At 41.9% G+C, this 16,995-nt stretch overlaps 1 protein-coding gene across 1 annotated transcript in view; it reads right to left on the bottom strand.

Annotated features, from left to right (window-relative positions):
* Nucleotides 1-16,007, bottom strand: part of LOC147740933 (uncharacterized) — a 330,387-nt gene extending 314,380 nt beyond the window's left edge. Inside the window, exon 1 of the mRNA XM_086936090.1 lies at nucleotides 15,657-16,007. Coding sequence (XP_086792216.1) covers nucleotides 15,657-15,721 — 65 coding nt within the window. The 5' untranslated portion in view covers nucleotides 15,722-16,007. The remainder of the gene's footprint in view (nucleotides 1-15,656) is intronic.
* Nucleotides 16,008-16,995: the final 988 nt, after the last annotated feature.

The raw sequence follows: 16,995 nt of genomic DNA, 5'->3' as shown, positions 1-16,995 counted from the left end.
AGACCCGCAGCTGTAGGTTAGCGCCACCAAAAAGTGCAGGCGGGTCTACAGCAAAGGACATCAGTGAAGAGCATAAACAGTACATTAGCAACAGCATCCTTCCATCTAACAGTAGTGCTTAGACACCCCAAGTCACATACAAACGCCATAAAACAACAATCTCCTACCAACAATGTTGGGCTGCCAGATACAAACAGTAGTGTCCATGAATGCAGCACCTACTAGCCAAGAACCGCCCTGAGGACAGATATGCAGATTTTGTAAGAAGGGCATGAGTGCCAAGATATGCATAACAGTATACATTCCTATCGGAGCTCAGTCACATTCATTGGGCGATCACCAGACCCCTCATACATGGCCACACTGCCCATAAATACCAGGTGATTAAATTAAAAACACATTCATCATCTGTTCTAAAACAAAATGGTAATAAGGTTCGGACAGAATTAATCTCATCATTTCTAAAAAGGGGCAACAGCCACCTTTCACGTGCTTTGATATTTTTTAGTGTAAAACAGAAAATAGTGCAATAGATTGTCCTCCCCCCTAAAAAAATTAGTCACAATATTTTTCCCTTGTGGGTAGTCTTGAACATTTAACTAAGTATTCTCTTGTCGGCAATGTACCCAACCTAAGTGTGCATTTTTGTTCTAGGTAAATTGAATCCAGATATAACATATCAACTGGCCCACAAATTGATGCTACGATAGTGCCCCAATTGACTCCCAGGTCTAATAAGAAAAGGTTTCCTCTTTTGTCTAGTCCCAAAAAAGTACACCTTGACAATGTGTTCTGCCTTATTCTACTCTGGCACTCTGGCACTGGCATAATTAGAATTTTCTGCTCACAGCCCCGGGGACCACCACCTACCCAGGGATTTTTTTTTTAAAACAATTCCAGTGGCCCACTCAGCCCCCCACAGCCCTGTGGTCCACCACCTCTGTGGGGTTGAACTTAAAAAGAATGCAGGGGCATACGGCCTCCCCTGGACCTCCCCGTTGCTAATTAGAAAAGTATTGCTGGGGGTCTGTACCCCCCCCCACTCCCCGGGCTCCAGGGACCATCACCTTCCCGGGGCAATTTATCAAAAATAAGGGGGCAAGTGGAGCTCTCTACAGGCGGAAATTGCAATCTCCCTTGGGCTGAAATTCATTATTGTAGGGGGTCTGTTGCAGACCCCCAGCCCTGGGGACCACTACTGACCCGGGGCTAATATGTGTGTTGGAGGGGGCTGCGTGGCCCCCTCGTGGAGCCATATATGGCCCTGGGGACAGCCACCCTCCAAGGTCAGCTCCTCCTATATCCGGGTGAGCCTGGCTCCGGGCCATAGCTGTTGCTTGGTTGGCACTGCCAACTCTGCTTTCTGGAAACCGGAGCCATCAAGAAACTCTGGCTTGCGGAAAGCACAGTGTTCATCAGTTTCACTGCACTCGTGCAGAGAAACAGATGACAACATTGCTTTGATGGACAGGGAGCTGCCTTTCTGCACTCCCTGTCTGCAGAGCCGGACTGGGAACCACAACCGACCCTAGCAAAGTACTCGGCCGGCCCACACCCCCACTCGGGGAGGGGGCGTTGGAGCTCTTTGCCGGGCCGGTTTTCGGCCGATTTTGGTACAGGGCCAATTTTGCTGCTAAAAAAGGCCCTGTAACAAAAACGGCCCCCTGGAGCCCACAACCAGCCCCCACCTGTGCGGAGCACTGGGGGATTGCCCGGTGCCCGCTATGGCCAGTCTGGCCCTGCCTGTCTCTCAAAGCAATGCCGGCTCTTGCTGGCGGAAAGGAGCTAGCAGGGACTGCAGAGGCCTAAGGCTCCCCTGTCCCTAACACAGGGTGCCTTATGGACACTCAGAATAGAGGTCGGAGGCAAAATCGACAAAGTTAAAGCTGCACATATGTGGAAAAGTCTACCCATGGCTATTGAGAAGAACGAAATCATCTGACCAGACTGAATTAACAAGGGACCCTTGATTTTATTAAACAAGATTTTATCTGCTTGAAAGTGTTTTTTTGATTTCAAGAAGATTTTATTAAGAGAGATAATGATATCAATAATAAAACCAAATACAATATAAGTGATACATTTTGACACAAGAGAAAAATACAAACATGTACTCGACCATTAGCATTCGCTAAACAAATGTATCACCTTCTGATTTAAGGATGGGGACAAGGGAGGTAGCAGAAGAAAAGAAAGAAAGGAGGAAAGAAGAGAAAGAAGCAAAAGAAAGACGAAAGGGAAGAGAGGACAGGAAAGAGGAAATAAGAAGAAGAAGAAGGATTCCCACAGGACTGGCCCAGTGTAGAACAAGAAAAAATAGACAACAATTAGACAGACAAATCAAAAGGGAACTGAGGGACCAACCCTTTCGAGGACAACTCCATATAATCGTCCAAGGCTGTCCAGACCCCTTTAGAAATGGAAGGCGAAAGGTGTGCTTGATCAACCGAGGTGTGAGCACTGCGTAAAAAGGAAACCCACGCCCACCACGTATGATAAGAGACAGACGCAAAGGATTTCCATTCCATAAGAATGATTTTTACCACTACAGTCAAGAGAAGATCTAGTAACTGTAATTCCAACGGGTCTAAAGGGAGAGGAATAGGAGCAGCCAAGGGACCTAGTAAAATTAAAGGAAAGGAAAGTTGGAGGTCAATGTTAAAAATAAGAGATAAGTGTTTCTGAATGAGGTCCCAAAAAGATTTAAGTAAGGAGCAATGATAAAACATATGAGGAAAATCACCCGCCACCAAACCGCAGCTCCAACAGAGATCATCATCTTTAAGGTTGAGCGAATGAAGACGCACAGGCGTCCAATGGAGGAGATTGATCGAGAAAAACTTAGATTGCATTAAGGAAGGAGCTATTTTATTACGGAGAGCTAATTTACCAATAGATTGCCAAGCTTCGGACGAAATTTGGTCCGTGATGTTGTGATCAAAATGGCGTGACCATTTTTGTTGCGCAACCGTCTGTGCGGGAAGCGAGGCAGATGACAGAAATTTATATATTTTGGAGGCAACATGACCAGATTTGAGCCAAATGCGGAAAAGAGAGATGGTGGAGGAGGAGGGGTGAAGACGGACTTTAGAAACAGCTACTTTGATTTTAAGAAAGGTATAAAAGTCAAGATTTGTTAAAGAGTGTTTGAGAGCCAAGGAAGAGAAAGGTAATGGATCACCGGAGTCACTGTACAGATGCTGAACAAGAGAGATTCCCTTTTCCGCCCAGTATGACATGAGAGTGGGAGAAATATTAAGCTTAATTTTGGAGTTTCTCCAAATAGATGACCACCTAGTTTTATGTAGGGGAATAGCCACCTTCCTATCTAATTTCTTGATCGCAGTAATGGTATCAATAATGATAGAACGGGAAAACAGAATATGTAACGTAGATGTAGTACAGAAAGAGGCAATAGGTAGAGGAGAAGCCAATTCCTGTTCAATGAGTAGCCAAGAGGGAACATGACGAGTTGGAGGAGAAAACCAAAAAGCTCCCTGAGAGGCCAAGAAGGCAATTTGGTATTTCTCCCAATCAGGAAAGTTACACCCTCCCATATCAGGAGGTCGACGCAAGAATTTATACGCTAATCGAGCTCGTTTGTTATTCCACAGGAATTTAGAAGTCAGACCATCAATTTCTCGAAAAAAGGAATCAGATAATTTAAGCGGAAGCATGGAGGAAACAAAGTTAATAATCGGCGTGATCATCATTTTTAGAGTTTGTAAGCGACCCCACCAAGAAATATGTTTTGGAGACCACGAATCCAAAAGACGACGCACTTTGAGGAGAGTCTGAGATTCATTATAAGTGACGGTGGCATGAAGAGTAGAACAGAAATAAATTCCAAGGTACTTCAGATGATTAGACTGCCACTTAAAGCCAGCCGAGCCCATATGAGCAGGAAAACAATAGGCATTCAGAGGAAACATCTCCGTCTTATCTTTATTTAGGGTATAGCCCGAGACCGTTGAAAACAAGGAAATGGTGTCGGAAATAGCAGGGATGGCCAAGGCGATATCATCCGAGAAAATAAGAACATCGTCCGCGTATGCGGCAGTTTTGAGACAGTGAGAACCAAAAGAAAAACCTTTAATATTAGGGTGTAGGTCAATCAAACGAAGAAGAGGATCAATAGATAATAGAAATAAGAGTGGGGATAAGGGACAGCCCTGTCTCGTGCCTTGGCGAAGATCAAAAAACGAAGACGTAGCACCATTGACTCTAATGTTAGCTTTAGGTTGGGAATATAAAGACATAACCATATTAATGAAAGAGTCTCCGAGGTTATGCGCGTATAAGACAGCGCGAAGGAAAGGCCAAGAGACCTTGTCGAAGGCCTTTTCCGCATCAAGGGCCAAGGCCGCTGCAGGAAGCTGAGACCTTTTGGCAGCACCAATAATATGGCAGAATGTGCGTATATTGTCCCTTGCAAGACGTCCTTTTACAAAACCTGTTTGGGAGGGATGTACAAGATGGGGAATAAAGGATTCTAATCTTTTAGCCAGGATTTTAGCAAAAATCTTTGCTTCCATGTTAAGGAGAGAAATAGGTCGGAAGTTTTTAGGGTCCGAATGGTCTTTTCCCTCTTTCGGGAGTACAACTATGGTGGCTTCAGCAGCCGTGCCAGAGACAGATCCATCTTTAACAAAAGAATCAAAGACCGATTGTAACTTAGGGACTAGCGAAGGGAGAAAAGTTTTATAAAATAATATTGGATAGCCATCAGGGCCCGGAGCCTTCCCAGAACGAGTAGCCTTAATCGCAGACACTATTTCTTCGGGGAAAATAGGTTTATTTAGAAAGGAACGATCCTCCTCAGAGACCGATTGAATCGGAACCGATTTTAAAAAATCACGACAGTGGTCAAAAGAGGATTGGTTAGAAGGGGTATATAATTTATTATAAAAGTCACGAAACACTTCAAGTATTTCCCCTGTTTGGAATCGTTTAGAGCCGGTGTGGTCCGTAATAGAAGAGATCTGCGAAGACTTAAACGAGAAATCTTGAAATTTTAATGTAGCCGCTAGAAGTTTGCCAGCCCGATTCTTTAATAGCAACTTCTTGGACTTTTGTGCTTGGATACCAATATGAGCCCTCTTGGTGACAATGGTATTGTATTTGTATTTTAGTAGTTTAATTTGTTGTAAGCAGATCGGATCCTTAGAATGCCTGAAGGAAGCTTCCAGAGTTTTGATTTCAGTTGACAGATCTGTGAGCTCCTTCTTAATAGCTGAATTACGTCTAGACATACATTTAATGACCTGACCCCGGAAAGTACATTTAAAGGAGTCCCACAAGACGATTGGGGAAGAGACAGATCCCTCGTTTTCACGGAAAAAAGTATCTATAGCCTTAGAAAATTCAGCAACCTGAGGAGGGTCATACAAGACTTCAGTGTTCAACCTCCATGAACGCGCGCGTGATTTAGGGGCAAAGGATGAAAGCGTAAAAGTGACCGCAGCATGATCAGAGACCAAAATAGGGTGAATAAGCGGAGAGGTAGACGATGAAACAAGAGAAGAATGAACGAGGAGATAATCAATACGAGAAAAGGAGGAGTGAGGCGAAGAGAAGAAAGAAAAATCACAGCCAGTGGGATTATGGAGACGCCAGATATCGTGAAGATGAGAGATGGAACACATGTTAAGCATTTGTTTGTGGGATTTAGGAGGGCGAAACTGAAACGAGGAATTTCTCTCTAAGAGAGGGTCCATTGGTAAATTAAAATCGCCACCAACAATAAGATTACCAGCGTGTGGAGTGTCATGTAATTTTTTGGTAACGGATTTCCAAAAAGCCGGATCATCTACATTCGGGGCATAGATATTCATAACATATAAATCGTGCTGACCATCCGATAATTTAGATAACAACCACCGACCATCAGAATCATGATCGGAAGAGAGTATTGATAAGCCAGATTTTCTCGAAACTAAAGTGACAACCCCATTCCGTTTGCCAGAGGCATCAGAACAGGAAACATCCGAAACCCAATCTTTCTTCAAAAACAACGCTTCTCTATTAGCGACCTTGGACTCTTGAAAAAGAACCAAATCTGCAGAGAGAGACTTACAGTAATCCAAAATCTTCGACCTCTTCACCGGGTGATTCAAGCCCTTAACATTAAGGGATAGCACATTTAAACCGGACATGTATAAGAAGAGGGGTAAAGAGAAGACGAGACTGATAGTAGAAAAAGAACCAACGTCAGAAATACAAGGGAACAACCATTAAGGAAAAGAAACACTGGGGGAGCATCCATGTGGGAGGACCAAGAGAAAGGAAGAGAAAGAAGAGATGAAAAGAGAGGAGAAAGAGGAGAGAAAGAGAGCAGGAGGGGAGGCCTAAAAAAGACCAACATCATGCAAGGGAGAACGTGGAAGAGGCGAGCAAAGGACCCGTACTAGGAGCATAAGTGGGTAAAAACAGTAGCCCAACACTAAAATACCTTGGCCGATAGCAGGAATATCGGAACTGTTAACAAGGAACAGATAATATCGCAGAACATCATTATACTGGAAATAATAAAAACTGATAATGAAAAGAATACTACACTGTAGCATAGAATAAAACAATCTAGCGAGAGAAATATCTAAAATAAGCAACATTAGTAGAAAAAATAAGAAACCGCGTGAGTATGAGAGATAAAGTCTAAACAGTAGATAACTGCGAAGCGAATACAATACAGATTTAAAAAGCTAACAACATAATAAGGAACAAGCAATAACTGTAAATGACTATACTCTGAGGATGAATGACAGAAGCAAGAAAAGAAAAAAAAAAGTGATGTATGAGAAAAGAACTGATAGAAAATAGCAAGTTATATAGATAGAGAAAAAGAAAAGTAGAAAAGATATCATATATATCAAATATGAAAAGCAATAATGACGAGATTAGTGCACCCAAATGAACATATCAAAACCTTAGCGAGAGATATATGTATAATAAACACTATTAAGAAAATATTACTAATACACTAATTATATGAGGTAAATCCGAAACAGGAGATAAATGTAAGGTAGAAATGCATATCTAAAAAAGAATGACATACTTAAGGAACAAGCTATAACTGTATATGGCTAAAGTATGAAGCTGAGACACAAAAGAAAGAAAGTAGAGAAGGAAGGGAGAAGAATTATAGTAAAACAGGAGAGTAGGAATATAAAGAAAGAGAGAAAATGACTAGTAATATAAAGAGGAGTACAAATGTTGAAGAAATACATAGATGAACAAAGAAGGACAATAGATAAGAAAATAGATTAACGAGAATGCGGGTAAGAAACTTCAGAGAAGATGAGAGACAGGGACCCAAACAAAAAGGCATGATAAATAAAAGAAGAGAGCAAAACAAGGAAAAAACCAGGGACCGGAATAAAAAAGGAGAGTGAGAAGAAACTATGAAAAGAGAAAAGAAAAACAAATGTGTTTGGAAATACCTGTAGGAGGAGAACTATAGAAAGAACGAACAAGTAAAAATAGAAATGCAAGAAAGACGACTAGAACAGAGATGAATATGAAGAATAGAAAAATACCATTAACAGACTTGAAAGAGAAGAACAACCGATAAGCAGAACAAGAGAGAACAAAGCACCAGGCATACGGAAAAATATATCAATAAAGGAAAGGAGACAGTTCAAGTGCCCGAAGCACCGGTGGGCTGCGAGGTCGCTTTCTGAATCTCCATCTCTATCTCCAGTTGGTTGTCCAGGAACGTAGATAGGTCAGCCGGCTCATCGAAAATTCTGGAACGTCCTTTATAAGTAATGCGGAACTTCGATGGACCAGAAAATGAAAAAGGAATACCCATCTCAGAAAGACGTTTCCGAAGATTTAAGAAGCCTTTCCTCCTTATAACCGTGTCTCTGGCAAAGTCCTGAGAAATTGAGATCCGGTGTCCATCCCAGATGACTTGTTTAATTTTCCGCATATGAGAGAGAATCAGTTCAGTATGTTGATGCCGCAATGGCTTAAAAATGATTGCTCTTGGCTGGGTTGCCGTCTTGGATCGAAACGTTGGAACACGGTGTGCTCTTTCTATCTCAAAGTCTCTGATGAATGAGATTTGTAAGGTATCTGGAATCCAATGGGAAAGGAACTCTATCATAGAGGAAGATGATTTCTCTGAATCTTCCGGCAGGCCAAAAATACGTAGGTTAGATCTACGATTACGGTCCTCCTGCTCAGTGAGGTCTCTGCGCAAAGCCGCCATTGAACGCTCTAAGTGGTTGAGGGATCTGGATTGTTTTTGTATACCATCTTCAGCACCACTGATTCGTGATTCAGTAGCAGAAACACGCAGAGAGAGGGCTTTAAAGTCACTCCTGATAGCAGACATCTCCACTTGTAATAAATCCGTGTTAGTTTTCGTTGACTGCGCAATATCATGCACTTCATTGAGGCGCGCCAGAATTGTGTCCAATGTGGAAGTGGTGTCTGACTGAGAAGACTCAGGTGTAGGAGACCCTGACTTAGGTCTTTTTAGCGACGTTCCAGTATCTTTGGAGTCTTTGTTGGTCAAGGTGCGACCCATATTTGCAGCCATGAAGGAACAGTCTCCAAAAGAAAGTATATAACCACTTAAGAGGAGGGAAAGCTGCGCAGCCTGTATCAAAAAAGATATAGTAGACTGAGCTCAATGGGCGCTACTTTATTAATATCGGCGGACTAATATGCAGGGCAGGCATGTAGCAAAATATCAAATAGCTACAATAGAGCAGGGGAGCACTGTAATGAGATCGTAGAAAAAAAAAAAGACCTACACCTACATGAGAGAACTGCACTGAAAGAAACAGCGCGTGGACAGCTTAATTCCAGCCAAGCAGCAAGAAAATAACAAAAAAAAAGTAATAACTGTTACCACTTGCAGGCATCATAGACGAAACGACCTGGAAATCCACTTCAAACTGTAAGAATGTAGCCACAGCTGCGCTTCTGAGGAGAAACTGTGACAGCGTCAAGAGCGGTAAAATGGCGGCCGTCCGTGAGGAGAGAAGGTCGTCTCAGGAGGTCGAAATATAAATGAAGCAGCCGGTGCCCAAAATAGCAGGAAACCTCCGTCAAGCAGTTCCCTGCATGTTCCGCCGCTGTGGTCTGCCTTTTCCGCCACTAGGGGCAGCTAGGAAACGGAGAAAATAGCTCACCGGGCTAAACTCGCCTCGGAGCTCAAGCGCGACCCGCCATACTGAAGCGGCGCGCAAGCCACGCCCCCCATCTGCTTGAAAGTGTTTGAGTAAATCTTACACCATATTCATAAGGAACCCTGGGAGTACATGCACTCTAAAACCACTCTCTCAGCAAGATCCCGCCCCCTCCAACTGGAAAACCTGGAAAAACTATCATCAACTTTAGCAACACGCAATGACAACTGAGAATAGAAAAACATATAAATATATCAATACAAAGGTGCACAGATTTGGACATAATATCGAGTTGTAAATATAGATTGGACAAAATATCGACAGGACAGAATATAGATATCCAAAATATCGTTTTTAAGGTAAGTGATGTAATATCGACTGTTAAAAATATAGAAAGTTAATATCTAATTTAAGTGTTTTTTTATGTTATAATATGTGTGAAAAGTGTGTATTCAAGTTATAATTAATTTTAATTAATTAATTTTGTTTTTATAATTATTGCGTAATTTAATTGTGTAGCGGGTTGTGGGTTTATAGGGGAATAGGGTGGGAAGTAATTTAATTATAATTAATTAAATATGTAAATTTAATTATTGGTAGTAATTTTTAATTAATTGTTAATTAATTAAATTTTAATTGGTAATTATGTAAATTTTACTAATTTATTTCCTGTAGCGGGTTGTGGGTTTATAGGGGAATTGGGTGGGAAGTAATTAAATTATAATAAATTAAATATGTAAAATTATTTATTGGTATCTATTTAGAATTAATTATTAATTAAGTTTTTATGGGTAATTATTAAAATGTTATTTGCCAATTAATTTATTTTAATTGATTAATTGCTAATTATGTTGATTTTAATAATTTATTTTCTGTAGCGGGTTGTGGGTTATTAGGGGAATAGAGTGGGAAGTAATTTATTAATAATTAATTAAATAATACAATGTATTTAATTGTATATAATTCGAAATAATTGTTAATTAATTTTTAAGTATTAAGGAATTAATTGTTAATTTGTCATTATTTTGTATTATTAGGTAACTAATTGAAATAATTATTGTTAATTAGTACTTTTAATATATTAATTATTATATTATATTAATTTTTTTATTATTTTTAATTATTTTTTTATAGATATTAATTTTATATTTTTAATAATATATGAAGTATTTACTTTCCCTAATGTTGTATTCTCTGAAGTGGGAATAGTAATTTTAACCCTTACGCTATCCAAAGCTTTCCCTACTGTTGCACTCTTTGGAGTGGGAATAGTAATTTTGACCCCTATGCTATCCAACGCTTTCCCTACTGTTGCACCCACTGGAGTGGGAATAGTAATTTTAACCCCTACGCTATCCAACGCTTTCCCTACGAATACACTCTCTGGAGTGGGAATAGTAATTTTTACACTTTTGTTATTGTACGTTAATATTATTGGATATTATTTAATTATATTTTGTTACTATATATATATATATGTTTTAACAAATATGAATTAAAAATTTATTTTTATAACTTTAATTAATTATTTAATTATCATAAGTTAATTTAAGCATTTTAAGTATATATTAGTAATTAATTTTTAATATTAATTTAATTTAACATTGTTTTTAGTAAAGTCGATATTTTTATAAACTATATTTTAGTAAACGATATTTTTAACTCGATATTTTAGTATTTACCTGTTTGTAGATAGAAACTCGATATTCTGTCTGTCGATATTTTTTCAACGATATTTTTGATGGTCGATATTCTGTCCCTCGATATTATGTCAACACCTGGGCGGCAAACCTGGCAAACCATATCACTCCCTTTCATCTCGATTCCAAAAACTTCACGCTTCTTGGAGATTTAAATTTGCACCTTGAGGATTCCACAAATATGGCATGCTGTAACTTACTGGATGACCTAGCAGCACTTAACGTGAAACTACTCAACTCAGGACCTACGCATAAGGCAGGATACCTATTAGACCCCATTTATTTCCAATATTCCTGAACTAAAATGGTTACAAACCAGTTTCATTTGTTGGTCAGACCATCATCTTATTCATTTTTGCCTCACACTACCTAAATTCCCTCAAACAAATTTGGCCTGGCCAGCTTCTTCCATGAGAAATTGGAAGCTACTTGATGTTGAAAAACTGAACCAAACCCTCGCCAACAAACCCCCTATCCATGCCCTGAATATGGAAAATATAGCCGAAGCAACCCATTCATGGCTGGAAAATGCAGCTGATGAATGTCTTCCTCCAACTCAGGCAAAAAGGAATATCCATCGCCCCCCAGCCCCCTGGTTCAACGAACTCCTAAAAATCGAAAAATCAAAGTGTAAAGCCCTTGAAAGGCAGTGGCGAAAGGACTACACTCAAGAAAAAAAGTTGATATACAATAAAGCCAGAAATGTGTACCACTCTGCTTGTATTAAGGCCCGTGCCTTGTATGTAGCAAATACTATTAACACTCCCGCCAATAAGGCAAAAACACTCTTTAACACTGTTAAGGACCTTGCAGGTGCTCAAACAATCGCAACGACCCGCCCTTTAAACAAAAAACAATGCCAAGACCGTGCCTCCTTTTTCAAGGAAAAAATCGAAAATATCATCCTTAACATTAATTCAATCTCCGCCGCAAATGGCCCACAGGAAGACATCCCCGAGAGATTGGCCGAAATTAACATCTTAGAACGCTGGCCTCCTATAACCGTGGACTCTCTAAAGTCCTCCCTCAAGACCATCACATCAGGCTCCCCTCGTGATCCAGTACCCGTTAGCGTCTTGAAACAGATTGACACCCCATCCGTGACCATTATAGCCAATACCCTAAACTCTTCCCTCCAACTGTCCACAGTCCCATCATCGTGGAAACACGCTATGGTCAACCCACTTTTGAAAAAACCCTCAGCTGACCCCGCAATATTAGAAAACTACCGACCAATATCTCTGATTCCAGCCTTTTCCAAACTATTGGAAAGACACATACATTCTGCCCTCACTCTCTTCACCGAGGAAAATGCCCTCCTTCACCCAACACAATCGGGCTTCAGAGCGGGATTTTTCACGGAGACCGCCCTGCTGGGTGTGACTGAAAACATCAGGAAACTATTAGATGATGGTCAAACGGTTGCACTCATTCTATTAGATTTGAGTGCGGCTTTTGACACCATCTCACATAGTAAACTCCTGGCCACACTCGAGAGGAACGGTATCCGCGGTGACGCACTAAAATGGATCGAGTCCTTCCTAACAGATAGGACTTTCCAGATCAAATCTGCTCTCACCTGCTCTGATACGTTCAGTGCCCCACATGGAGTACCTCAGGGCTCCATCCTGAGCCCACAGTTTCTTAACCTCTACCTCAGACCCTTAGCTGACCTAGCCGACAGCGTAGGACTCACCCACATGGCCTACGCTGATAACTCCCAGATCATCTTTTCACTGTCAGACTCAAAACCTTCAACTCCTTCCCTTCTAAAACAAGGGCTCCATAAAATCTTCAGCTGGATGTCCACCAACCAGCTGAAGTTGAATGGTGACAAAACCGAGATCCTCCTGTTAGGAAAAAATAAAGAGCTATGGAACTCCTCCCATTTGCCCCCCGAGTTGGGAAACCTCCCCACCCCGGCAACCCAGGTAAGAAACCTAGGGGTCATCATTGATAACGCCCTATCTTTGAGACAACAGGCCAATAAAGTGGCAGGCCTTTGTTTCACCATCATGAAGTGGCTGAAACAAATCCTATGGATGCTGCCCCTTGCCACTCAAAAGACCGTAGTCAACGCACTGATTACATCACGTCTTGATTACGGCAATATTCTTTATTTGAGCTCAAACCAGGCAGTCATCAAACGGTTACAGCTTGTTCAAAATTCAGCTGCGAGACTCCTGTGCAGAATTCCAAAAACGGCCAGGGTATCAAAGCATCTGAACGGCCTACATTGGCTCAGGGTGGAAAACCGTATCAGTTTTAAAGCCCTGGGCTATATGTTCAGGATCAAATCAGGAACGGCACCGGAATACCTGCATAACTAGCCACTCTCTACCTACCAGCAAGAAATCTGCGCTCCCAAACGGCAGCAAAATTTGCGGTCCCCAGGAACAGACTGACAAGAATGGGAGGAAGATCCTTCTCTGTCAGAGGGCCTATTCTTTGGAACACACTGCCCCCCTACCTACGTAAAGAAGAAAACTACGCCAGGTTCAGAAAGAACATAAAGACTTGGCTCTTCCAGAAACAATTATGCTAAATCCTGCTCATCTTATGCTTCTGCTCAACCTCATGCCATCGGCGCCGGGAAACCCTTTTTGGGTAGCTGCGCGCCATACAAGTGTAAAAAATAAATAAATAAATAAATGTCAGTGATCCCAATACAAATGTGCAGACTGTCAGGAAAAACATGATATCGGCGCTAATTATTCTGAAACATAGTACATCATGAAAAAAAATCCGAAATGCGTATAACTAATTGTAGAACAATAAAATGAATGCACGAGATTGCAGCCAGCTGCACTCGGCATGACCACCCAGCAATCTGAGCGCATGCGCTGTGCCACAATCGCTGACCTTGTGTCTTGTTGTCTGGTTACTGCCTCCTCTACTGAGGTGCAGGACTTCGGAAATAATAGATTATTAGTAGATTCAGCGAGAAGGACTTTAAGGGGGCTGGGTCTGACTTTGACGCAGGTCCCAATCAAACAGTATATTCATGCCTTAATTTTCAGAGGAAAAACACATCGATTTCTCAATAGTGACTGCAAAAATGGGCAAGATAATCCATGCCAGCGAGTATGTCTCTGTTTACATTTCACTTTTTACCTCACCTTGCATTGCACAAGAGTATTTACTTGTTCCAGATGTTTCTATGACGTTTTGTCCATTTAACATGGGGCTTTTGTATAATACATACCATGATTGAAATCACCTCCAGGTGTGTGGGGGAGTTCAGATTTCTGGCAGGTCTTGGTGTTTATGGCAGAGCAGGAGGCAGTGTGAGTTACCCAGTGCCTGTCAGTCGAGCATAAATGGTTTCAGACTACATGCACATACAGTCCTTGGCCTCTCTGTAGCGTGAACAAAGCAATGGGAACATATGTGGCAATTGAAAATATGATCCTATGGGACAGTGTGTGAAGGAGGTACACAGCTATCAAAACATTGACCACGCCAAAAAAAAAAGAAAATGCAATGCTCCCATGTGAGTGGGTGGGTGTGGGGGGGGGGCAAGGGGTGACGGGGATGAACTGAAGTAGGTGCACAAGGAAAGAATGAAAAGATGGGGCAGAAAAGAGATGACGTGATATGCAGATGGATGATTTCAGAAAGGTGAGAGGTGAAAAAGGTCCTAACAGAGTAAAAAACTACAAATTAAAGTAGAGTGAACAAGAATGACATAGACATTCCGAAGCCTGTCACCCCCTCCACGGGGTTAGTAATATTTAATTCACCACCTCGTAGTTCCAGAATTGAACCTTTTCTATTCTAATTATTCACTACAATTTAATTGGATTTACTCATTTAGCTAAAACTGTTAATAAGCACCTGCAAATACAATAGCTCTGGCTTTTTGGGCATATATGTATTGTGTGATATGTGGGACTGAAATAACAGAAAACTCACAAAGTGACACTCACATACTATCCTGTGGCATGCTGGGAAGCACACATATTTTATTTGTCTTCACTAGTTATAAGTTGTGTCTTTAATTACATATTTAGATATTCCAGTCAGAGTCGCGTGAGACTGACTATAGGGTGATCTGGCAGTGCGAGCAGAGGGAGTCTAACTGGTTCGAGTTTGGGAAATTCCGTTTCCTGTTAGTGGGCCTGGTTTATGTTCTGGTGGGTCGGTTTTTACTGTTGGTTTGCCTAATATTACAACAAAGACTGCTTGTAGCAGGTGCAAATGTGTGCAGATTCCTATACCTTACACAACTTTTTAGAAGTTAAAAAAAAAGTGCCCCTATTTGCGAATGTAGGATTCTTTTTTAAACTATCTAATTTAGCAAAGGGGTCAGTTTTATTTTGTTGTCGGACGTATTTTCTGATCGAGCCCAACCCTGATTCACGGTTAAGCTCCATTTGGCCCCGCCCCTTTTGGAGATCCTGACCTTTTTCATCCCAATTAAAGCACCGACTTCTTTACAGTAAATTTGGAGTCTGCGAATGTATTGCAGACTGCGAGGTAAAGACCGGGGCTAACATCCCAACCACCTCCCACCCTAGGCCAATAAGAGCTTTGCGCCAGGGCAGCTCATCGCCCTTATCTGGATACTTTGGAAACTCCTACGACTATATCAGCCCGGAGGTAGCCCTGCACAGGAAGAGAACTTTTTCAAATTTAAGAGGACTTATAATGGTTTGAAACAGCATAGATGAGCGTTTTACTCGCGAGGTATTGATGGCTCGGATCTTGTCTCTTAGGGTCAGAAAGTGACTCGTCTCTGGCTCTCCTCAGTGGCCTGCCCGCCTCTAGCCAACCGCGGAGCAGCAGAGAAAGGTCACCTGGAGGTCACACTCACCACAGTCCGGCCAGCAGCAGGATCCGGAGGGCCCTTCCTGAGGGTGACGGCCTGCTCACGTCCATAGCGGTGTGTCCTTGAGTTGTGTGTGCTTCTTTTACCCCTGGGCGCGCGCTTCCTCGTTCCTCTGTGTGTGAGGTCACCGGCCTGTGAGTTCACTGGCATGTGCGTGAGTGCGTGCGTCTGGGTATCATCTGTGTCTCTCCATCAGCCCGTGGGTGCGCGTGTGCTCTCTAGCTTGTGTCTGTGCTGAGTCTTTTGTCTTTTTGTGTTTGCGTGTTCTCCTACTTCCTCGTGTCACATTGACAGTCAGTCGTCCACGCCATGTAACTGTTCCTTTCTTCAAGGAGTTTTCTGTCACTTCTCTGTGTGTGTCTCTCAGTGTTTAGTTTCTATCAGCCTCTATTATTGCACATTCCAGTAACGTATTTGCGCCTTTCCTTTTCAGCAGCAGTTGCGCACCTGCATTCCTTTCTGCTGTATGTGGTGTGAGACTCGGTGACGAAGATGTTATTGGCGCAACTTCTGGTAAAGTGATGGCGGTTCCTGCAGAGTGACATTCCGCTCTCAAATGACAGAAATAACCTCCCTTTCTCGTTTAGGAGGGCACATAAAAACCTTCCTTGAGAGTCGATTATGTTGCTAAAGGTATGCCTGAGGACAAAAATCAGTGGAAATAAATATGTATCTCTACGTTACGCCTGCTCTGGGGTGGCGTAAAGTTTCGGCGCCTCATGGTGCAAGGGTGCCTGCATTGTAAGATGGATTCTTTTTGGGCTGAAAGGGACACCTTCCTTTACAAAAACAAATCCTGTGAGGCATTATATCTTTCTTGGTGTGCTGCAAAGTGCAGCACACCTAGAAAGAGGAAAAAACGAGGGGAAATAATCATATTTCTCCTTGCTGTGCCATCCTGGGGATGTGTAGCCGTTTTGATGGATTTCCAAGTCTACCACTTTTGGTAAATATGGAATCTACCGAAATCAAGGTTGTTGTATGGGTACACCCGCACACCACCCATGGAACGCCTCCCTTGGGCAGAGTAACGCAACACAGCGATTTGTGCTGTTCTGCCTTTCTGTGAAGGGCAGCCATATTCCTTCTTTGTTGCTGCTCACAGCCAAGATAAGTCATGTTTCTCTGTGTACCTGTTGGTTACCTTGTTTTGCCTGATTTTGGTCATGTTTGGGAGCCTGTGAACTTGGTTTTACCGTATTGACATTCTGTAATTGTACTTGCTGATCTTGAGGATACTTTTCTTGTATTTTACGTTCTTTCTTACTCCTCCATATGTTTTGATTTGAATGTAAAACGTTACATCTTGCTGATTTACATCTTG

The sequence above is a fragment of the Lissotriton vulgaris genome, chromosome 1_1, assembly GCF_964263255.1.
Source record: "Lissotriton vulgaris chromosome 1_1, aLisVul1.2, whole genome shotgun sequence".
NCBI classification, from domain to species: Eukaryota; Metazoa; Chordata; class Amphibia; order Caudata; family Salamandridae; genus Lissotriton; species Lissotriton vulgaris.
Note: the sequence above shows the minus strand (reverse complement) of the source record. Positions and strands in the feature narration are given on the sequence as shown.